Here is a 24,621-nt window from a genome sequence, read left to right on the forward strand (position 1 = left end):
AATTTTTTCTTTTGAGGATAGAATATGTATCCAGTTTTAATTAATAACTAGTGCTAAAAGTTACAGCTCAAAATTAATTTTTGATCAAAAGATATTGCTAAAACGATTTCTTTATTATTATTACATTGTTAACTAGAAAAATAACGATAAAATTTGGTCAACTGATTAGTTTAGGATGGTTAGTTTGTTTGAAGGAGGATATTTGAAGGAAATATAGAAAAAAAAAATCTTTGAAGTAATTAAAACAAGAACAAGAGAGTCAAATTAACAAAGGATAATTTGGTCAAATAAAAGAATTTGCTCTGGTCCTAGTAATATTTGCTCTGAAAATATCGACACCCTTTACATTATATAATAATGAATCACTATAATTAGAAGTTCAAAGTCATACAAGAATAATTTGGCACATGGATGCCAATACTTTAGTAATGATTCCTAGCATATTTAGTAAGAGAAAGTTGAGAAAGATTATGCAAACTCTAATAATACAATTAGTGGAAACCCATTATCTTAATCAATTTGCCATTTTTGGATGTGATTTTGATTTAACTTATAAGGCAAAACCAGCTGATATAGTAGGACCCATGTAATTTGTCTGTCACCAAAGAGTGGGATGTGATGTTGTAACGATAGAAAAGCAACGAACTCTGGTGGGGCCCAAATAACTGTCCATCACAATTTGAAACAGTACTTTGCTTATGTTACAAGGCAACGCCAAACCTGAGGCTAACTAGAGGTTAAAGAATAGTAACAATATATTTTTCAATTTGAATATTTATATTTTAATTTTATTTGTCTTCAAGATTTTCTTTTTAAATTCGGCAATCTAATGGTTGATATAAGGTTAATCTTTTTCATGTTTGCAAATTGCAATAAGGAAAAAAAATTGAATCTCTTTTAACGCCATTGAAGTGTATTTCGGAGGTATTGATTTTGATGTCAGCGTAATCAGTTTACGCTGATTTAATATAACTAGTGTCGCTTTACGTGTTTCACACGTGGCTCGTAGTATGACTCGTCAAAATATTCTAAATATATTTAGTTATTAATTATTTTTAATAATTATAACTTTTATTTTTTACTCAAAACATAAATAGACACTCGATATATTTAACAGTAGTACCTGTATATACATGTTAATCTTAAATTTCTAATAATACATGACTATATTACTTGTCGAATTAGAAGTTGTAATATTAATTTAATTATGATTGGCATGACATTAAATCAATAATACTATAGTACAATACTATAGTCTACGGCAATGTCTATTTGTTGGTTTACAGTTTGGTCATTTTATGACTCTTTTAGTTTAAGAAAAATTGTATACATGGAAAAAGAGATTTGAAATCAATAGGACTCTATGTTATCAATTAACACTGTAATTAGATGTTTTGCTCAACTTAAACTTCTTATTTAAAATCGATGTCATTAATTTCTACTCTTAAATTATTTAGACAATGACCATAAAACCTCTATTAATTTATAAATTAGAAAGGGCTATTAGGTAAAAGTGCCTGTCCCCTCCCATCCGTGCTTTTATATATAGTATAGATAAATTTTCACTAACAATTAATTTAATTAAATTTAATTTTTTTTTAAAAAGTCCTTTAAAAAAGGCTTAAATCACCAAAAGTCACCAACTTTCGCATGTTTTTGGTATTTAACATAAACTTTCAATTTTAACAAAAAGTACATGAACTTTCAAAATTTTACAATTAAGAGCACGTGTGTGTTTCCTTTGAAAAACATCCGAAACGGCGCCGTTTTAATATAAAATGGTGTCGTTTTACATCTAAAATAGTGTCAATATCTTTAATTGTACAATTTTAAAAAAAATTAATATTTTTTTGTCAAAATTAAAAAATTATGTTAAATATTAAAAATACGCGAAAATTGGAAATTTTTACTGCATTTAAATCTTAAAAGAACGTGGCAGCAGTTACAGGAAGCCACCGCCTGCATTTGTTGTCAATGCCTAGAAGTGCTTCAAACGATGCAAGTCTTTACCCATAACACTAACCTCATGTTTTATTTGTTTGAGCTTGACAAGTATTCTCAAATAAAACCATACTAATATTTTGTAAATTCCCAAATTTTATGATTTGGTTATAACCATTACTTTCAAAAACGATATTCAAGCCTCCCTCTATGCAATTTTTAGAGAGAGACAATTCTGATTTCTCTCTAAAATTTAAGTTGGCAAGCACATTATTTTAAACTTGACTTAGTAGTGCCAAATATCCTAAAGTTTTTTTTTAATGAATAAATATCCAAAAGTTTTTACAATTTAAATTAAACTTTTTAATTTTTGTGATATTATCTCGATTTAATAACTTCATTGTAATTTTATTATTTTCTTTTTAATCAATTTTTTTAAATAAATCTATATTTTGATTTATTTGATTTTACATTATTTTATCTTTAATATAATTTATTTACAATTTAATAAATTTTTTCTTTTCTTTTCGATCAAATCTCTTTCTGATTGAAATTTTATTCCGAATCATTTTTCATATTAGATAAATCATTGATTCACTATTAAAATAATGATTTTAAATGATCGCTTTCTATTAATGAAAAAAGTAACAAATTTTAATAAGAATTTTATAGTTCACCAAAGCTAATTTGTGATGAATGATAGAGAAATTTTTAGGTAGATTAGGTATACCACGTCATCCGTGAACTAGCCAATCATATTATTTAATTTTGGTTTTTATCTTTTTACACCTTTTAATAGTGCCACTATTTTAATGACATGTTATAATATGATTAACTAGTTCACGAAGTATGTGATAGACTGGGTCTTTTTAAAAAAAAATTCCGAGCGCTGATGATACTTGGAACATGAAAATATACTTTGATTTTCCTATTTAGTTGATCAGATTTAAATCAAACAAATTTCTTCCAATTTCATGAGATTGTGTTAGGTGTGTTAAAGCTAATATATATATATATATAAAGAGCATTTAAGTCTTTTTTTTAGACACTTAAAATCTCAAATTTTTTGTTAATATTTTAAATATTAATTTATTTTTGAATTTTTTTATATGGTTATGAGAGACATGTAAGCAATTAACGAGTAATTTTAACGGTGTTGGATAAAAGAGATTATTTGTTCTACTTTGAAACAAAAGAGCTAAATTGTGTCCAAAATTAATTTAAAGGCTTATGTGTATTTTTAAAGAAATTATAAGGATTTTTTTGTATCTTTTATCTTCATATTTTTATGCATAATAATAAGTTTCTGATAGAAAAAATTACACCATCTAACTCAATTTTGGAAATCTTTATGCTAGTGAGTCATGATTTGTTTCTTGCAATAAACTCTCTAAAATTATTTGCACGTGTACCCAAACTATATTTGCATTTCTCTTTTAACTTTGGCTCATACTCCCACCTTTATTTCTATTTGTGTATCTGGACATTGAAAATGATATAAATTTCAAACAAAGTTAATATGTAAAAAAATTTAAAGTAAAGATAAGTATACTTGAAATGAATCAAGAAAGAACTTTCATTCAGTTGGCTTTGAACCATATTGTGTGAGAGTGGGTTTTTGTTTTCAGAAAAAAAAAACTAATATTAATTTATTATAAATTTGCACTTTAAAATATAAATTTATGAACCGCTAATAAATTAAAACTCAATAAAAACCTTTTATGATTTACGATGGTCGATGTGAACTTAATATAAATTTAATGTCAACTTAATGTCAATTAATTTAAAGTAAACTTCTAATAAACGGAATATATACTCTATATAAATTTAATATAAACTAAATATAAAGTCAATGCAAATTCAATACAATTTAAGTAATTAATTATTAACCAAAAGTAAACTGAATATAAACTCAATGTGAACTTAATATCAACTCAATGTAAAGTTCATATCAACTTAATGTAAATTTAATATCAACTCAGTATAAACTAATTTAAAATAAATTTTTAGTAAACTGATTATAAATATAAAATTAACTTATTATAATCAAATTAATTTATTAAAAATTTACATTATTAAATATAAATTTATAAGTGATAAATAAATTAATAGTAAATGGAAAAATAATTTTTTTTAAAAATCTACGGTGGTCGGTATGAACATAATGTAAATTCAATATCAACTTAATGTATTTTTTTTAAAAATTACTATAAATTTAAAAATAATTTAGTCTAATCAAATTAATTTATTAATAATTCAAAAATAAATTTCTAAAGTGACAAACAAATTAATAGTAATTTGAAAGTAAACTATGAAAGTTTTTCCCAGTGGTAGGTGTAAATTTAATATAAACTCAATGTAAACTTGATATCAACTTACTGTGAAATTAAGATAAACTCAATGTAAACTAATTTAAAATGAAGTTTTAGTAAAATGATTATAAATTTAAAATTAACTTACTTTAATTAAATTAATTTACGCTATTACAAATAAATTTGTAAAGTGACAAATAAACTAATAGTAAATTGAAAGTATTTTTTTTAAATCTACGGTGGGTTGTATGAACGTAATATAAACTCAATGTAAATTTAATGTAAACTCAATATAATTTCAATATAAATTTAATTTAAACTATTATAAAATAAATTTTAGTAAAGGGATTATAAATTTAAATTAATTTAGTCTAATTGAATTATCTTTAAAAGAATATTACACAATTAAAATTTAACTTTTAAAGTAATAAATAAACTAATACTAAACTGAAAGTAAACCAAATGTTATCTTGATATAAACTGAATGTAAATTGAATAAAAATAAAAATTTAAACTTAAAATAAATTCAACATAAATTTAAAGTGAACTCGATATAAACTTGATATAAGATGAATGTACATATAAAATAAACTAATATAAAGTAAAATTTTAATTAACTTTTTATAAATTTAAAATCAATTTAGTCTAATGATATATTGGCATGCATCAATACATTATAGAATTTAGATGTAAGTGTGGCTAAACCTTCTAATTAAAACAATTAATTAATTATTCAAAAATTAAAATGAATTAAACTATATTTTTATTTAATCAAAAAATCAAAATAAATTAAAAAATAGATACAGTGAAGAGTCATCTTTTCTCGATAGGATCACATGCTAAAGAAAGGTCAGTTCAACAATTCGTATAAAATCCTCATTGGTCCACGTAAATAACCTATAAAAAGAAAGCTACACGTGTTCAAATAACACAAGAAAAAGGAAAATATATAAAAAAATCAAATTCCTTGTTTAATATTATCTTCATCATACCAATTGTATGTCGAATCTTTTAATTTTGCGTGTGATAGTGGATAAATTTTTAGGTAGACTCAGTCTACCACGTCATCCGTGGACTAAACCTATCATATTAGGACACGTCATTAAAATAATGGCACTATCGTAATATTCCTATTCAAAAGTGTAAATAAGTAATAAACACAATTACGATAGTGCCATTATTTTAATGACATGTCATAATGTGATAGGTTAGTCCATGAATGACGTGGTAGACTGAGTCTACCTAAGAATCTCTCGTGCTAGTGACGAGCAATGTATGTGGCCCCAACTGACCAATCTAATGTTTTTGTATAGAATGGTAAACTTGTCCTATTTTAAGAACAACCTATTTTGGATTTGGGGGATTTGTAGTTTTTTTATTTCTTTGAATGATTACTGAAAAAAAAAATTGAGATAAAAACATTAATTTTAAAGGATTTGCGCAGATTATCCTGTTTAATAGCAGCTATGGTTCAAAATCTCTGGTCTTAGTCTCGGCCCAAGATATGTGGGCTTTCTGTTTTATGGTAAGAATTGATTTTGCACACGTGTACCGGGAAACATGCCCGTTCTTTTATGTTCGACGTGGCACAGATTAATAGGTTAATCGGCGTGGAGGGCGACACCTCAGCAGCTGATACGCAGGTTTCTCCAAAAACCCAAAATCTGGTGAATTGCCTTTCTCATGGTTCGTAGATAGATTTATAAAAAATGAAATTTGTATTCTTAATCGGGGTTACATACACTCTGTGCAGCTATGTTTTAGCCGATCAGATCTTTCCCGGTCAAGCAGGTAAGTAAGTCATTTATTCTCGCCTTTTACCATTAAGGTTCTTTGCTTGATTTTCGTTTAATAAATGTAACCTGAATTCATCCTACAGATGTGGGTTTCATATTGGTTTCTGATTTTTGTTGAAATATTGATGGAATTTTGTTATAATTTGGGGTTTCGTTCTCTGGGTCGATGACCAATTGTACTTAATGAAGCTGATGCTTTGTTTGAATTATAGAAGAGTTAATTGATTATACGGTATTTTATGTAATGGGTGTCGATGGTAAGCTGTGAATGGCTGAGAAGCTTAACTTGCAAAATTTGCAAATTTTTGGGGTTATGAGGCTACTCTTTTTTGCTATACATTAAAACTACCCCCAAGCTTTTTACCGGCTGTGGTCGTTCCTGCTAGACATTTGGATTTCTGGATGGAGGGTTGAAATGATGTCTAAAACAATGTCAAAATTTAAATATTATAAACGTATTAGCATATTGACTTATGAAGCCATTCTTATGTAGTTTGGACATTATGCTCCTTTTTCTGCTGTAGAAGTCGGGATTGTTGGTGTATAACTATAGTCTATAGATTGTGATCTATATTTATAATCCAATCTTGATGGTTCAGCCAATGTAAGATTATGCAGCAGGCTGCATAAGAGCTTTTAAATAGACTGGCATAATAGACAGCGACAATATACTTTTGTCTGTCCATAGTTCAGAAGTCTGTTATCTTAGATTCCATCAGTTAAGGAGATCATCAAGTATTTCTTTGTGCAGCATGTAAACGTAGGTAAATTTATAAAGGGTAATTTAACCGTCTAAACATTGATGTTAAGTTGCTATCTAGTTATACCCCTTCTCCTTTAGAGGCACTCTCTTGTTCTGTTTCTTTAAATTCAATTGCATTCTTTTAACTATTGGATTGGCAGGTGGTACATTCAGTCGCGGCTCTCGTGAACCCCAGTATAAGATTGAATTCCATTTAGAAGACTCACCTTTTCATCCTGTGAGTGAGCTAACTTTGACTTTAACTTATTCTGTGTGGTCCACATATCTTTGAGAAGACTGATTTCTGAACACCACTATCGAGTTGCTGCCACTATCTTAATCCAAGATTAATGTTCTTCAGAAAATTTACATTTCTACATATCAACCTCCTCAATTTATGCATCATTGGTTCTTAAATACTGGCAGAAATTGATAGTGTACTTATGGCATGCAAAAGATCCTTTGGCATAGATCTTATAACTTGTAAGATCAGGGATGATTTCAGAAAGTTGTATGACAGACATTTGTACCATTTGAGAGCTCTATGACACTTCCATATGCTTATTTTTTTGTATGTTGTCATTGTGCTTCTTGTTTTCTTGACTTGGCATTGAATTGTTCAGGCTGGTATGTAAATTTTCTTATTTTCTTTATTTAGCCTAATATTATCTACAAGGCTTGGTAATATTTGTTGGTGAAAACAACTTAATGCTCACTTTGGTCTTAAAATGCAAATATGATCTGCGATTGACTTTCCTGTTCTGTTAATGACATAAATACTTAGTTCTCGGCAAATGAGTCGCTCTTGTTTGTTCAAAAAAATAAGAAGAAGAGTTCCTCTTGCTTTAAATAATATGAAACATAAATGCGCACACCTTTGCAGGATGAGGATCAAGAGTCAGTGGTTATGCCAAACAAAAATGGACAGAATTATTTATGCTACTTGCCCAAGGTGGAGAGAGCGAAGAGTGGTTATCATGTCAATCAGATGAACATTAGTGGCATGATTATGGAAACTGAGAAACAGGTCAAATTGAAAACACCAGATGAGCTACTTGAAGTGTTGAAAGAACGATGTTTCATCAGAGTTAGTATATGCTTTCAATAAATCTTTTTCCTTCTGTGTTGAATAGTGCTCATAGATATCATCAAATTACTTCAAACAATTAGCATTTCTTGGATTGAACTTGGAATTTGATAGCTTGCTGACATTGCTTTTGCATGCTTCATTAACAAAATGCATATATCATGAATCATTAGCAACTTGTTATGGTCCCGCAAATAGGATCTCGTCACAGGTCTATTACTCGGAAAATCTCGTCGATTTCCCTTTTTCCTATTCCTCGATAACCCTATTTTTTGAGATGATAAATGTGATTTGTTCAAGAGATCACCAACTCTCCTTTCTTTAATTTTTGACTGAATTATTGATTGCTTTATTGAATATAATCTTCCCCTTTAAATAGAGAAGAATTTAAACTACAAAAGGAAAAGAATCCCTACTTAATATGGATTCCTAATAAGCATAAATAATACTTCCTAAATAATAGAAAACAAAACATTCCTAATTAAGAGTCTAGATATTAGCTAACAGAATGGGAACTTTGTTATTACAGCTGTAATAAAACAGCTGATCATAACATTACTTCCTTCGTCGACTAAGAGCTTGTCCTCAAGCTCGAAACAATCTAACATTCAGATTCGAAGGTTCCCTCTTCCTCGGGATCGTACAACAAAAGACAAAAAAGTCTCTTGCATTTATGTCCTGGAGAGTAGAGTGCGTCACAGTTAAAACATTGCCCTCTTGCCCTTCGTTCTGACATCTCAGCTTTGCTCAAAAGCTTAATTGGTGGTGTAACCATCTTACTTCCTATGTTGGAAGCTGATTCAAAATTGTTGTCTTGTACAACTGAATTCCTGTTAACACACGCAACAATTTCATTATTATAGGGTTTGGTAGTGGGCCCACTCATATTTGCTCGTGAGGTTAAAGTTCCTTGTGAAACTCTTTGCTTACGCTCTAACGCTCGAGCCAAATTCATGGCAATTCCAAGATTCCCTGGTTGCTGGAACTCAATATCAATTCTGAGTTCTTCTTTCAATCCGGCTGTAAAAAGATTCACTTGTTGACGTGGTGTAAGATCTGAAGTCCTTGCCAATAAGGATTGAAATTGGCGTTGATAGTCTTCCACTGATTCGGTCTAGTTCAAATTTGCTAATTCACCAAGAGGGTTATTACTCAATGGTGGTCCAAATCGAATGTGACAACATTCCCTAAATCTCCCCCAGTTCAGTTCAGCCTCCTCTTGTTCTACTTGATCGAACCACAATTGTGCCTCGCCTAAAAGATGGAAAGCAGCCAGGCCTACCTTATCTCCTTCAGCAGTCCTTTGGTTGATGAAGAATTTCTCACATCTTTTTAGCCATCCTAATGGATCATTTGTGCCATCATAAGTAGGAAATTCCATCTTGGAGTACCTGGGCACCATATATCCTCCAGATTGCGAATCAGATTTGTCTCCACGTCCGGAACTTCTGCTGCAGCCACCGATTTCACTCTCTTGCACTTCAGCCTTATCTTTTCCAGATCCATTGCCTTTTCCCCTAAAGGAGATTGATAATTCTGCCACCTGCTCTTCTAATGCACGTTGCCGTGCAGCCATCTGTTCCATAAAAGCATCCAGCTTGATTGCTAAAATTTCTAAGTCACCCATGACGACTGGCTCTGATACCAAGTTGTTATGGTCCCGCAAATAGGATCTCGTCACAGGTCTATCACTCGGAAAATCTCGTCGATTTCCCTTGTTTTTCCTATTCTTCGATAACCCTATTTTTTGAGATGATAAATGTGATTTGTTCAAGAGATCACCAACTCTCCTTTCTTTAATTTTTGACTGAATTATTGATTGCTTTATTGAATATAATCTTCCCCTTTAAATAGAGAAGTATTTAAACTACAAAAGGAAAAGAATCCCTACTTAATATGGATTCCTAATAAGCATAAATAATACTTCCTAAATAATAGAAAACAAAACATTCCTAATTAAGAGTCTAGATATTAGCTAACAGAATGGGAACTTTGTTATTACAGCTGTAATAAAACAGCTGATCATAACACAACTCTTATGTCTTTCTTTTGCGCAGCAAGAGGGTTGGTGGTCTTATGAATTCTGCTATGAGAAGAAGCTACGTCAAGTTCATTTGGAAGATGATAAGGTAACTTTTTGAACTGGTTAGATATTCTCTTATATTGTGTTCCTTAATGTTTTTTTGTTGCTTTCTTTCATTTTCTAAGTGGAAGTATTCTCATGTGTATGCAGAATTTTATGCATGTTTTTGTTCATTAACATCACCGATGATGAACTATTGAGTTAAAGTTATAATTGGAATGAATAGTCATACATGCCACAGTTCATTATGTTCATGTAACAATCTCATTTAAGCATCTATTAAATTATTTATATTTCATCATTACAGGTGGTTCAGGAATTTATCTTGGGTGTTTATGATGAAGAGGCCACAACTGCATTCAATCAGAATCTGTCTGATGTTTCTACACTAAAGGATCCTCGCTCGAAAGATGCATCTCAAAGGTATGATAGAGTAGGTTATGGCGATAAAGAATGCATGCATAGAAATATGTTGAGAAATTGAAGTGAAGAAGGTATAAAGTAATCTCATATTATAGTGATATTTGAATTGTTTATTTATGTATAGGTATCATGCTCACCAATATACAAATGGTACTGCATGTGATCTTACAAATCAACTCCGTGAAACAGAGGTATAAACTAAAGGAACAGCATTCTCTTTGCCTTCTTTTTCTCTTTTTGGCTTTAGGTAATCTGTATATATTATCTAAATGTACTCTAATTTTATTGTGCAGGTGAGATTTGTATGCTCAGAGCCTAGAGCTATGATTAGTTCTATCACAGAGATATCTACTTGCAAGTACGCTCTTACTGTACAAGTCCCAATGCTTTGCAAGCATCCGTAAGTCTCTCTCTCTCTCTCTCTCTCACGCACGAAAGAAAACCATGATATGTGATTAATTATTGCAGTTTAAACTGTAAAGCTTGTTAAGGCATCCTCTACTTTTCTCGATTCTTAAGAAAACAGCATCCGGAGGGTCATCCCTTTAGTTCAAGTTGTAAATTTTTGATTTAAATGTCACTTCAAGCTGTAGGCGGTCAATTTTATTGGTGTAAAGTGTAAACAAATGACTCAACCTGGTTGAACACCCCAAATCAATTAGTACATCATGCCATTAGAAAATAAGTCGAAAAGAAAGGACAAAAGGTAACAAAAAACGGACTATGATTATATTGTACAGAACTATAGTTTTCAGCAGTGTTTTTATAATAAACACTGCAATCTAGAAAAACTTCCATTTCATCCATGCTGCTGTAGATGAAGGTTTATACTCTCGACTCTTGTCTAAATTAGATGTCAAGTTTCTTAGCTGTTAAATTTCTTAATAATGGAACTCCCTGGTCTCAAAAGTTCTCTCTTTCATAGAAACATAATTGGCCCATGAGTGTGCAATCTGTTTCTTCATATATATATATATATATATATATATATATATATATATATATATATTTATGTACATATGTGCTTGTTTTTGCATCTCTTTGTTGAACACAAATAACGCATTGCATATAATTTGATATCTGCAGATGGTTTCAAGAAGAGAGACCAGTGTGGCACACCATTAACTGTAATGCCCTTCCCAAGGAAACAAAGGCTGAAAAGGACAAAACAGAGAATAACCAGATTATTGTGGTTTCAGATTCTGAATATCCATCTACGTATGATTCAGATGTGTAGTACTGTGGTTTTTGCCGGAACAAACTGAAGTAAATGAGGCTATAATGATGTACTCTTGATAGTTCTCAATCCTCGACATTGCGTAACTGACTGTTTTGTGCCCTAGAGAAGCTTATAGTCTGCCAAGTAAGATTGATAATAGATTCGCACGTCCTCTTGAGATTTCATGAAAAACTCTATATCCAAGTGGATCTTGAAGGAAGTTTAGGTGGACTTGTAGCTACCAATCTAATGAGAAAAATGTGTATATTATTTGGTATAACAAGACTTTCATTAATGTTGCTTAATATAGTGAGTTTAGGGATATCATAAGAACTAAGGCTATGTTTGGTTTAGGTACAGAACAGAATAGCTATTCCATATTAAATAGTTATTCCTCATTTTGGTTCATGGAATAATAATTTCATACAATTGTTATTCTATAATTTTGTGGAATAACTATTCCTTTCAAAAAAGTAAAGAATAGCTAGCTATAATCTATGCTATTTCTCTGATGAAAATATTAATTCTTTCTAAGTTTCTATAACTAACGAACTATAACTCCAATAGTATGTGGCCGAGCAGAATTCTATTAAGGCTGTGAGATTTGATTTTCTCACAAACGTCAAAAAGAATTCCTCTTCAAATGATAAAGAAACAAAAATCCTAAAATTCTATAATTTTTTGGTTCTACACAGCAAAAGCTTTTATTAGCATTACTTAGAGGTAGGAGATATGAGTGAGATTTTGATCAGTTCGTTTAACTTCAGGTCAAATTATTAGTAATTAAATTAGTAATTAAATTAACTGAATTATTTTATTTTTTTAACCAGACGAATTAATTAAATTAATTCAAACAAAACTAGCCGAATTAATTAAAATTCTATAAATTTTAAATTAGACCAATTAGTCTGTTAATTCAGTTAAATTATTAAAAATCTAAAAAAGAATTATCAAAAAAAAAATTCAGTTAATTAAAAAAATTACTTTGGCAAACCAAATTCTTAAATTTAACTGAAATCTTTTAACTGAATGATCCAAAATAAGTCGGTTAGTTCAGTTTAACCAAATTTTTGCTCTCCTCTAATACTGAGGCTCAATAAAAAAAAAGCATTTTGACAGAAATAACTCCCGACCTTTTTGTGTGTTACCAATCACAACCAAAACCTTCCATTTCTGCAATTTTATCCTAATTTCAGATATTAGTACCATTGTGTTCAAATTTACTTACTGTAGTGTTCATTATCATTACTGCGTCCCATCTTTACTTATTGACATCTATTAACAGAGATGTGACTATTTTTGCAAGTTTCATCTTCACTGTAAAGAAGCACCGTTGCTGCTACCAACAGAATTCAACAAAGCCATATACTCATTTATGGCTTCGCCTTCTTTGGTTACTTCTATGTCATAGTCAGATAACACATCTCCTCTCGCTATTTCGTCTGCAATCGAACCCTCCATCTCTACATCTCTTTCTTCAGCTTGACTGCCAGATGGACCTTCCGAATCATTATTATCGTCGCTTAAATCATCTTCATTCAAACTCTCGACAGCATCATTGGTTGGTCTCGGACTACTTTCACTGTTGCTAGCAGCACCTGCGGAGTTAGTTCTTGATCCTGCGAGTAGCAGTTGAATCGCTTGCTCCACGGAGCCATCGGCTCGAACAGCTTCAACCACTATGAATCAATACAAACAAGAAATTACGTCCCTCGAATTGTACGTATAACACCTAACCTCCTAAGAATCAGTGAGACCATACTTTAAGTGTTTACTTAGTACCTCTTGATCTTTCGAAACCCATGTTTACAAGCTGTTCGATCTTTTTCCCTACCTTTTGCTCGTTCCTTTTTCTTTTCCTGGATTCTATTTCATGCTGTAATTAAAGAAATAAAATGTTAGCGCCTGTGCAGTAAGATTAAAATTTAATCCCTTCAACATCTTCAGGTAATGACTTGGGTAACCTGGATAGCTGTATTAGTCTCTGAATTTGTCAAGTCATCCAATGCCTTTTCTATGTCATTCTCATTTCTTCGAAGAGCTTCAGCAGCAAGCTCCTTCACGTACCTGCCAAATTACAGAACTTTTAGCTTTACTGGAGCTGCAATTGCCTAACATGATGGACATAATGGTATTCATCAGTTATGTAGCACGGAAACAAAAATGTTGAAGTGAAAAAATATCAATATAAAAAATAGGGTAATGGTTTTTCTACAAGAATAAGTTATAAGCATGTTGTGTAATAGTTTCAAAAGCATTTCTAAAATTGAAAACGGAACACCAAAGTATAGGACTCGAAAATTTTTCGTGCAACATATAGTTCATCAGCTAGTGATATTTTAACTTGACATCACAAGATGCCCTCATAAGTCATAACAGAAAACTGTCAGACCGTAGATGTCAAAAATTATAAACATATATCAGAAAAATTCTGTGGACTGCTACAAATTATGACCTTAGTTTTTTTTAAGCAACAGCAACTCCCAAATGCTAACCCCAAAATAGCATACAATATAAGCAGAACCTATCCGGCTATATTAAACATAGTTTTCATGTTAACACAATGTTTGATGCATAAAATAGATTATAAATTTGAAAGTGCATACCCTACTGAAACCAACTCTTTCAAACTCTGGAGATCAACAGCTTTCTCTAAGGGCGTTTTTCCATAACCTTTTTGCTCACTGCGGACATACAATAACTATTAAGAGAACTGGAAAAAATATGATCATATCATAATGCCAGATGTCAAATATGTGACTCACCTAATTTCAGCTCTACGACGAATGTCATCCTCCAGTTTCTTTGCTTTCCTTTCCTTCTCTTCAACAAGAAAATTAGTGGCGCTCCCAACATCCTGATTGCTCATTCTTAATGCCCTTTTTGCGTCCTTTTCCTTAAAGCCCATGCTCATCACAGTTGATAAAGCTTCATCTGGTACTTGTAACTGGAACCAAACAGAGGAACAGTAATTGAAGAGAAGAAAAAGGAAAAGAGTTTTATTAATGCATCATAAGACAATTAGAAGGCGTGCAATAATAGAAAAGCAGAGAGGAAAAAAAATGTAACTAGAATACAAAAATAGTGATAATAAACAAAAGATAGAGAGAAAAGGGGGTGGATAAATGAATATGAGGGAAGAATAAAATTATAAATTATGTCAACCTGGAGGAATCTTGCTTGTGCAGAGGTCAAAAACTGCCTACATTTATCAAACCGGCCACTGTGATACGCCACCACTCCTTCCAACAGCTCTAGTCTCAAATATCTAAAATCATGTAATAGCAAGGAATTAGCTTCAAATTTCTTAACATAAATTTTGAGTTGTGATACCCATCACGATAATATGACAGACTAATTTAATTGTAAATACTCACAATGAAATCTCTGAAGAACGACCTGCTTGAAGGAGTCTGAAACGGGAAGAATCCTTGCCATGGGCACGTTCAAGCCCTCCTCTAGCCTTTTCAAGACGTATTCCCGCAACTGATAGCCATGCAATATCACGGAGCATGAAATAGCACCACACCATGTCTATTTGCAGTATAGGGATATTGTCAACAAGCTGAAACCAAGAAACACAACTAAAAATTAAGAAATTTTGCAATAATATCTTTTAACTTATAAAGGAATTACAAAGAAAGCAAAACTTTGCTTACTTCAATAGTCTTGGGACTGCAAAGAGAGAAAGCTTCCTGCCACATGTCAAATAAAAATACTCAGCATTGAATTTTTTTCAGCATTAGCAATATCAATCCTGAACTGACAATGCAAGAAAAACTATCCTGACAAACAACATTCAATGAAAAATTAATTTTGATATACATCAGCAATCCTTTAAAAGAATGTTCATCCGCAACCATCAAATAAACCACAACAATCAGAACAGAGATGGGCATACCCACAATACAAAAGGAATAATCCAATTGTCATTTAACTTAAAAAGGAAGCATGCAGAAAATAGCCAGCATAGTTCATAGTAAAATTCAAATATTAGTTAAAAAGGTCTTAATGAAACCAAAAAAATATTATCCAGAAAAGTTGAAAATAAAATGATAAATTGTTAGATAAAGGTAGATGCAAACCAACCTCCCCCATGGTAAGCACTTCTAATGCATCTTTAAACATCTGCCTTCTAATTAACCCCTTTCCATTTGCATGAAGCATCAGACCCATCATAATTGCCCTGTCATTTAATGGTTAAATCTTAATCGACGATGGGCAGTTAAAGTTTTAAGTAACTTAATTACATTTAAAAAAAAATAGAAAAGAACAAGTATAAGCTACAGAAGTAGCATACTGTCTATCACTCTCAGAAAAGTTAAGTTTCTGCCCACTTTGATCTTCAAGTTCTAAATTAAAGTTCTCAACCGGTAATGACCCATCTCCATGTCTTCTGGACAGTGCAGTGACAGCTGCCCTGCCGAGATAAGAAAAAAAAAATAACATGCTCAATCAAAATGTGACTAATTAGTGAGGTAGTATAATCGCTATAAGCATCATGAAATAGAGCAGGCTAGTATGTTCCTGGATGCATAAACATTTAAGGCTGATACGGAACAAATAATTCAAAGTTGTTCTATAGCAATTGGAACAACTCCAGTTACTACTTTTAAGTTTCATTAAGTTCCAAAGAAAGGACTCAAGTTTCCGCTTCTCTAACAGTAAATTTCACTCCCTTATTTTTAGAAGAAAAAAAACAAGCTTTTGCCTTCAGGAATAACAGGGAAAAAATGGCGGTGCTTGATAAATAGCAGAAAGTCTGTTTTGTTTGATGATCCTACTCTGGTTATTATATATTATACTATACTGAGAATCATACATTTATATGTACGAGTCTGAAAACTGCAAAATCATTTTACAAAATGCAAAGGAGCTGCTTCAATCACATTTGTTACTGCAATCCACTGACGATCTGAAACTTTACCGATAGTTTCTTGAAACAAATCCAACTTCTTAAATCTATATAAACAATGGCAATCCATACCAAAAATCTCCTAATGTAAATCCATTAACTTGTACTAATGCTACACCAAATTCTTTTCTGAAGACATAACACATGCCATCATAATCAGCAAATCAGCGAATATGATACATGAGAGCAGCAAGTGAATTATCCATCGAAGTTATAAAGCCAAAACAAACTGATAAACACAACACAGTAAATGATTCCAACAAAGACTCTTAACACACAATCTTTTGATCAGATAAACAGATAAATAATCATATATGATCAGATACAGACATCAATCAAAATTCTGACTTTCTCAGTGAACCAGTTGCAATCAACTAAACAATAAACAACCCATCAAATCAAAATCAAAACCCATAACAAATAATTAAAAAAGGAACTAACTTTATTCTTGCAAGTCTACGGGTCCTTTCTTCATCAGCCATTAATTCCTGCTTCAAAGATTTTCCCTCTTCAATACAAACACGACTGGCAAGAATTTTAGAGTTGTTTTTAATACCCAATTGGCTTAACTTTTGAGTACCATCACCATCTTTTAGTACTTTACCGGCGCATATTAAATTGATAGAATCAGTAGTCATATTTGATCGCTTTGAAACCTCTTGTTTCAACATGAAGACAGTCCAATTCTCTAACTCTAACTCAATTACGCCTGCCCAAATCCCTGCTATCTTTAGTTTTGCCATTGAAGAAGAAGAAGAAGACATTGAATGAGAGTCTGCGTGAGAGAGTAAAGTGAATTAACTTTGGGTTTATATATAGATAATGGTGCTTCATTTTAATTAAATTGATTAATAATTCATTACGAAGCAATTTCCCTATATTTTCTTGTTGCTCACTTCAACTTGGAGTTTCCGCATTTTTTTTTATTCTAAAACATTTTTACTAAAAAGTAAAACTATAATTTCTTTGAGAAAATAAAAATAAAAACTATATTTTACAAACTAACGAAATCTATTCTAATATTGTAGCAAAAAGTTATAAATTTTTGATATATATACTAGTATATAATATGATTTTTTTAAAATTTAAATAAATAATTTTATTCAATTTATTTAAATTTAAAACTCAAAAAAATACTTATTTAGTATAATTATTTATTTAAATTGAAAAACTAATTAGAATTATTTATTAATAATAAAAATAAAAATAAAATAAATATTTAGCGTTTTATATAAATTGAAAATTCATAGAAATGTTTCTTTAATTTTTTCAATTATATAAATATATAAATATTTAAAAAAATAAAATAATTTATTTGAGACTAAAACGTATCAAAGATTAACGGAATTATATATTAAAATTTGAGATAAAAATAGTAATAAGTTAATTAATTTTAATATTTTTTAATTAATTTGACGAAAGATGGAGATTGGCCGGTTTTCAGAAAGATTATTAAATTCTAGATGACATTAAATTTATATATAAAAGTTATTTGATTTTCAAACTTTTAAATTCTATTAGAAAAGAATAATCGCATTAAGAAATTTATATGAAGTTATTTTCAAAATATCTATTTTAAAATTTATTTACACCCTTTTCATCTATATTTTCAATATTATTTTCGCTACTCTTTTAATAAAATATTTACAAAAATACCCTAATATATATAGAAGAGTTACACTCAATTTAGGTTAGTTTTCACGCACAAATCATATATGACATAGCCACAATTTTTCTCTCTCTAGTCTCTTCCTCTCAATTTTTTTTCTCTTCTTTTTCTTCCTTTCTCTCATTGTTCTATTTTTTTAATTTTCTCTTTCGCTCATCTACTTCTGCCGTATATCACTTTCTTCCATCTCGTCGTCGCGCGTCTTCCGGTGAATTTCTCATCGTGTTTCTCGGTGTCACGTTTTTTCAGTGAATTTTTCATCGCCGCGGTTTTTCCATTGATTTTCTCGTCACCACATTTCTTTCGATGAATTCCTTGGTATCGTTTTTAGATTTTTTTGTAATTTTTAATTTTTTTGTGGTAATTTAGATTTTTTGTAAAAAGATTATTGTAGATATATTAATTTTTAAAATTCTTCCATTGTTCATATAATTATTTCGTCTTTCTTTTGTTCATAGATTTGTTCTTTTATTTTGATGCTACCGATTTTGTAAAAATGAATAATTATGGTTTTGGTGTATGTTTAATGTATTTCTGTTATTTTCCTGGTGTATCTACGTTTTTCTGGTGTATTTGCAATGTTTTTATGGTATACACTATAAAAAAAACACTACAAAAAATACAGATACACTATATATACACCATAGGTATGCTATTATAACACTATGATTACATTAAAAAAATACCATAGATACACTATAAAATACACCATAGTTAAACTAAAAAAACACGATTAAAAAATACATCAGAAAAAAAAATCTCCATAAAAAAAAAAGTATTTTAAAAATTAAAGAAAATATATTTTTGGTAAAAATAAAATACGACCAAAAATATGTTTGAAACAAAGTAAAGTTGAAAATAAAATACGAAATAGCGTACTTTAGAAATTTCCTCAATTTATATTTGATATTTTTGTGATCTTTCACGGATAAGCCCTTCAATTTACTAGTTTTTTATTTTAATTGAATATGATTATTTTTATGATTATAAAATTAATTAATTAAGAGTTTTAATTTTTTATTATGTGTAATAATATTACAATTTTTTTATTATTGTTTATTTATTTTATAAATTAAAACTTATAACATATAAAATAAATTAATTTCAATTATTTTTTATTCATTTAAATATTTAAAATTATTAAAGTACTGTCATTATACAGTATAATTTTTTTTCAATTTTAGACAAATCTACACTACAACTAAGTTGAAAGGCCACACTAAATTCAATTTTATTTTTGATTAAGTTAGTTGACGTTTAGAGAGCTCTTGAAAAATGGATAAACAAGTAAATAATTTAAAAGTTGGAAATAAATAATTTATTTTCAAAAGACCAAACAATTTTTTAAATACAATGCATCTTTTATTAATTATAATCAATTTTTTTAATTTTTACCATTATATCAAATTTAAAAGCTTTTCTTACAATTGTAGTAAAATTTTGAATGTCGTCTTTTAAATTCAAACCTTTGTATATTTTATTAATTACGATCAAATTTTAAATTTTTATCTAACTTTTTAAAAAAGTTAATATAAATGTTTGGTCGCAATTGATAAAAGATACAAATGTTTAGAGTTAAAAAATAAAATTTAATATTGTGATCATAATTGCAACTTTTTTAAAATTAAACATAATTATAAAACTTAAAAACTTTTATCATAATTGATAAACAATAGACAAATTTAAATAATAGTTACACCTTTTAAAAATAATTATACATTATCTTACAGAATAACCTTAAGGGTTTTTACTTTTAGTAATTACTTTCTTTAGTCATACTTGCAATTTTAAATCATGTTCTTCTTATTTGAATAATCTTATAGTAATTCATATCATTTTGCATTGGGTTAATGTCATAAAAATTCACGAATTTTACACGTTTTTTCATTTTAATTACGTAGTTTAAATTTTCTCATTTTCATGCACGAACTATCACTTTTTCTCAAATTCATGCACGGTGCTGAGGTGTCACGGTTCCATTGGTGTAATTCGCTGAGGTGGAGGTCATTTTACACCAATGAATGAGTGCCACCTCAGCACCGTGTATGAATTTGAAAAAAAGTAATAGTTCGTGCATGAAATGAGAAAATTTAAACTGCGTGATTAAAATGAAAAAATATGTAAAGTTTATGATTTTTTTTGACATTAACTTTTTTGCATTTTAGTAAATCTTTGAATTGACTCATATCATTTCAGTAAAATGTGATCTAAAATTAAACTTAGTACCCTGATAAAGATATTTCAAGAACTAGTAACTATTTCAGTTTCATATTAACTTGGGTTTGAATTCTTCATTTTCTTATTAATTTTTTAATTTTTTTTTAATCTCTATATTTATATAATGAGAGAACTAACAAAACATTTTTATAAATTTCTATTTAAAATGATTATTTATTTTAATTTTATTTTTTAATATTTTTTAAATTTTTATAAAAATATCCAAAATTTTCTGAACCTTTGATAGGTTAGCCAAGAGATGGGTATCGGATCAAGGACACACAGTGTTCTTGCCTTTTCTGGGAAAAAATGAGTAAAGAAAATGTCTCGAACCGATGTTTAAGTCCCAAGCGCTGTAGCGCTAAAGTAATTCATGAGCTATTAATCACCCATGGCCCTCGACTTTTGAGGGTCCGTGCACAAAACCCCCTGATGTTTAAAAACGGGCACAAAATCCCTTGAATTTTGTGGCAGCTATCACAAAATCCTCTAAACTCCAAATATGACCAAAATACCTCTGGCGACGTCTTTTTCAGTCAACTGTCGTTATTTAAAAAAAAACTGACGGCGCCACGTCAGCAAAATACCTTGGGTGTTTTAATTTTTTAGGGGTATTTTGGGTGTTTTAATTTTTTAGAATTTTTTGATGACGTGTCAGCTGATCGCGGCGCCGTCAGATTTTTTTTAAAAAAAGTGTCAGTTGACCAAAAATAGACGGCGCCATAGATAGTTCTCATGGGGTTTTGCAATAGCCGCCACAAAGATAAAAGGGTTTTGTGCCCGTTTTTAAACATCAGGGGTGTAATACCCCGTAAATTTAAAGGATTAAATTATTCCACATAAGAAATAATTAATAGGACCGGGAGAATGCAAATTAAAATTGAGGATAAATTTAATTTATAATATCTCCAAAAATATAAAATAATTATAGAAGTTAAAATATTAAATTTGGATATTTATATTTTAACTAACGGAAATTAAAAAATGCTTATAAATTAAAATAAAATAATTTATTAATTATCCCTTACTTCTAGGGATGAACATCGATCGGTTCGGTTGAATTTTTTTTTATTTCTTCGGTTTTTGATTTGAAAAATGTTCAAACTGAACCAAACTTTTAGTTTGGAGGTAAAAAACGGAATCGTATCGAACCGAAAATTTCAATTCGGTTCGGTTAAAACCGAATTCGATTACTTTTTTATTTTTTATATTAAAATTAATTCAAATATTAAATAACTATAGTTTAATAAACTTTTAAATATGTTTAAATAACAATTATTAGTTCATATATCAACAATAATTAAGATATAAAGACAAATAATTTATAAATATAAATATATATGTATATTATTTAAAAAAATTATATATTTTATATTAAACTTCAGTTAATTTGGTTTTTTCGGTTTTTCAGTTTTCCATTATCCAAACCAAACCGAACACCGAATCCAAACTTCACCTAAAGTAGGAATCGAATCAAACCGTTTTTATTAAAAAACCGAACCAAACGACGAAATTCGGTTCGGTTCTGACACAATTTTACCCAAACTTCAAGTAAAATTTAATGAATTTTAACGTTTTTACTTAACGGCGACACTAAAAAGACAGACTCCCATTAAACGATGTTAATCGGTTTTTGTTTTGTTCTTTTGTAATTAATGTTTGAGTTAGCAGCGAGTGAGTGATTCAGTCAACTGCTCCCCCAAAATAGCCGTTGCTTTTGTCGCCCGCATCTTCACCAAATGTGATCACTCCGCTCTACTCCGCCATACACCTCCATGGAAGCCACCGCTGGATCTTCAAAAACCGGTGCCCAACCAACCCCAGCAACACCCAATCCGAAACCCAAAGGCGGTCCAAGAGGCAGAAAACCAAAAGCCCAAAAAAGAAAAGAGCAGCTGATCCCTTTACTTTCATCAGCAAAATCTGCAACTCAAGCTTTCCTCTCTCACAATGAAATTCATCTCCTTCCTTCTCAATCTCTTTCCCTCCATTCCATTCTTCTTTCTCTCCCTTTTCCTCCATCTCCCTCACAGTCACCGTCTCCGTCTCCGTCTTTCTTTCACCGTTTCATTTCCTCCGCTCACTCCGATTCAGACCCTCGCTGGTACGAATTCTTCCGCATGTCTAAGTCAACTTTCTTAAATCTTCTCTCTATACTCACCCCTCCTTTACTCTCTTTCTTACCTCCTTCAATTCCTCCTGATTCCGCTGTTGCCTCCGCCCTCTTCCGCCTCGCTCACGGTGCTTCTTACGAAGCATCCGCCCGTCGATTTGGGCTTGATTCCTCATCTGCTGCTTGTCTTGCTTTCTACAGCGTTTGTAAAGTTGTTAATGAATCTTTGGCTAATTTGGTCGATTTAGCTACCGATAAAGAGCGTGTTATAGTGGGGTTTGGTTGGATTTCGTTTCCTAATTGCTGTGGGGTTTTAGGGTTTGGTAAATTTGGCGTTGATAGTGAAGTTCTAGGCAAAAATGGGTCGTTGTTGGTTCAAGCATTGGTGGATTCTGAAGGTAGATTCTTGGATATTTCTTCTGGGTGGCCTTCTGCTATGAAACCCAGTTCGATCTTTAGCCAAACCAAACTTTACTCGCGAATTGAGGAATCGAGAGAGCTGTTGAACGGGCCGTGTTATCAGCTTAACGATGGGAATGCGATTCCTCAGTATATATTGGGGGATTCTTGTTTTCCTCTGTTTCCATGGCTGTTGACTCCTTACATTAGGCCAAACGAAGAAGACAGTTTCGGTTCAGCTGCAAGAGAGTTCAATGCGGGTCATAGTAGAGCCATGAGGCTTGTTACCACTGCGTTTGGAAGAGTTAAAGCTCGGTGGCAGCTGTTGGCGATGAGATGGAAAGAGGATTGCGTCGAGTTTTTCCCATTTGTGATTGTGATGGGTTGTTTGCTGCACAACTTTTTAATCAAATGTGGTGAATCAATGCCGGAGGAGAGTGTTGAATGCTATGCAGATGAGGTAGAAATGCCTGTTTTTCAAGGAGAGGCGTATGAGGAAGGGCAGAGGACTCGGGAGGCGCTTGCTATGCATTTGAGTTGGGTAAGGATGAGAAGGTAAATGAAATAATGTTATTGATTTTGCTGTTGTAGTAGTAATAATAGCAGCGGAAGCTGTAGTTTTTCTTGTAAATAAATGGCGGGTGTTGCTAGACTTAGAGTTAGAGGACTATGCTTTCAATAGCATAAGCATTTTCTCTACATTGTTATCATTTTGGTTGTAGCCAGCTTATAAAAGTTGATGAAATATTCATTATGCTTTGTAATTGTAGTATTAATAATAGTAACTTATGTTGCACGTAAACTTTTGGAGGCTTATGTTTCAGCGATTCATTTTCGGAACTGCTTTGCGGATTTCTATTTCCATGTTTCTGTTTCATCATCATTTTGGCAAGAGCTTCATCACAGCAATGACATACTATCCTCCATATTAGCGCGATAAACATTGGCAGAACATCCTAATAGAATTTAAGCCAAAAGTGTTCACTTTTCTCCTTTAGCAGCTAATATTATATCTCTATGACGGGAAAAGAGTAAACTTATCACGTTATTCTACAATTTGATAGAGCAATGTTCCTTGCTGAAAAGCTGTTCGTACAGATCCACAACATCAACCAAATCCAGCATATAAACTACCAAAAACATTCTCATTCCTTCTAGCATTAAAGAATAAATATTAGACTGGTATTTGATATTAGATTAGACTAGCATTTGTAATGGCTGTTACAGCAACTTGTACTATAAAAATTTCATTTAGTGCATGTATTTCATATTGGTTAATACTGAATATGACATTTAGCTCTGTTGATTTGGTATCTGAGCAAAATGTCTTCATCTTCTCCTCTCTCCTGCTTTTCTTCTTCTCTCAAACAACCGAGTATTTGGAGCGCTCTTGTTACAGCATTCGGCACCATAGGCCATGCTCATGAGACACAACTCCATATCAAGTTGCACAAGCTATCCAAGGCAGATAAAACTATCAGTGAGTTTCTTTATAAGGCAAAATCCATAGCAGATTCCCTAACAATTGTCGGACAACCCTTCTCTGATGCAAAATTTAATGCCATTTTGTTTAGACATCTTGGTGCTTATTACAACCCGATTATTACATCTCTTCAACAAACAGTAATTACCTCAAAACTTTCACAATTTGCTCGGTTAATCGTCTCTCATGAATTATTATTAAAGATGCAGCGGGCCAGCGGCC

The 24,621-nt window shown here is 31.0% G+C and overlaps 3 protein-coding genes across 3 annotated transcripts; 2 read left to right on the forward strand and 1 right to left on the reverse strand.

Moving 5' to 3' along the window:
* The first annotated feature begins 5,879 nt into the window (after window positions 1-5,879).
* LOC126665026 (protein OS-9 homolog) lies at window positions 5,880-12,046 on the forward strand. The gene is made up of 8 exons (XM_050357696.2): window positions 5,880-6,044; window positions 6,953-7,029; window positions 7,675-7,878; window positions 9,936-10,007; window positions 10,269-10,384; window positions 10,509-10,575; window positions 10,678-10,784; window positions 11,471-12,046. The coding sequence occupies exons 1-8, from the start codon at window positions 5,963-5,965 to the stop codon at window positions 11,619-11,621; spliced, it is 876 nt and encodes a 291-aa protein (XP_050213653.1). The 5' UTR covers window positions 5,880-5,962; the 3' UTR covers window positions 11,622-12,046.
* Window positions 12,047-12,763: 717 nt separating this feature from the next.
* On the reverse strand, window positions 12,764-17,349 carry LOC126665776 (uncharacterized). The gene is made up of 11 exons (XM_050358684.2): window positions 16,960-17,349; window positions 15,904-16,023; window positions 15,693-15,789; window positions 15,263-15,298; window positions 14,981-15,168; window positions 14,769-14,871; window positions 14,369-14,550; window positions 14,210-14,287; window positions 13,568-13,670; window positions 13,386-13,479; window positions 12,764-13,282 (listed from the first exon to the last, which is right to left on the reverse strand). Exons 1-11 carry the CDS (start codon window positions 17,280-17,282, stop codon window positions 12,918-12,920), a joined length of 1,689 nt encoding a protein of 562 aa, XP_050214641.1. The 5' UTR covers window positions 17,283-17,349; the 3' UTR covers window positions 12,764-12,917.
* Window positions 17,350-22,046: 4,697 nt separating this feature from the next.
* Window positions 22,047-24,229, forward strand: LOC126664918 (protein ANTAGONIST OF LIKE HETEROCHROMATIN PROTEIN 1). The gene has a single exon (XM_050357541.2). The coding sequence runs from the start codon at window positions 22,180-22,182 to the stop codon at window positions 23,473-23,475; it is 1,296 nt and encodes a 431-aa protein (XP_050213498.1). The 5' UTR covers window positions 22,047-22,179; the 3' UTR covers window positions 23,476-24,229.
* Window positions 24,230-24,621: the final 392 nt, after the last annotated feature.

The sequence above is a fragment of the Mercurialis annua genome, linkage group LG1-X, assembly GCF_937616625.2.
Source record: "Mercurialis annua linkage group LG1-X, ddMerAnnu1.2, whole genome shotgun sequence".
Lineage (NCBI taxonomy): Eukaryota > Viridiplantae > Streptophyta > Magnoliopsida > Malpighiales > Euphorbiaceae > Mercurialis > Mercurialis annua.

Bases quoted from the DNA above. Each gene is read 5' to 3' on its own strand.
- LOC126665026 (XM_050357696.2), top strand. From the start codon at position 5,963: ATGAAATTTGTATTCTTAATCGGGGTTACATACACTCTGTGCAGCTAT. The intron at 10,385-10,508 runs GTATGATAGAGT...ATTTATGTATAG, and splicing joins TCGAAAGATGCATCTCAAAG to GTATCATGCTCACCAATATA. The intron at 10,785-11,470 runs GTAAGTCTCTCT...TGATATCTGCAG, and splicing joins CCAATGCTTTGCAAGCATCC to ATGGTTTCAAGAAGAGAGAC.
- LOC126665776 (XM_050358684.2), bottom strand. From the start codon at position 17,282: ATGTCTTCTTCTTCTTCTTCAATGGCAAAACTAAAGATAGCAGGGATT. The intron at 15,790-15,903 runs GTATGCTACTTC...ATTAAATGACAG, and splicing joins TTTTCTGAGAGTGATAGACA to GGCAATTATGATGGGTCTGA. The intron at 15,169-15,262 runs GTAAGCAAAGTT...TCTTGGTTTCAG, and splicing joins GCAGTCCCAAGACTATTGAA to CTTGTTGACAATATCCCTAT.
- LOC126664918 (XM_050357541.2), top strand. From the start codon at position 22,180: ATGGAAGCCACCGCTGGATCTTCAAAAACCGGTGCCCAACCAACCCCA.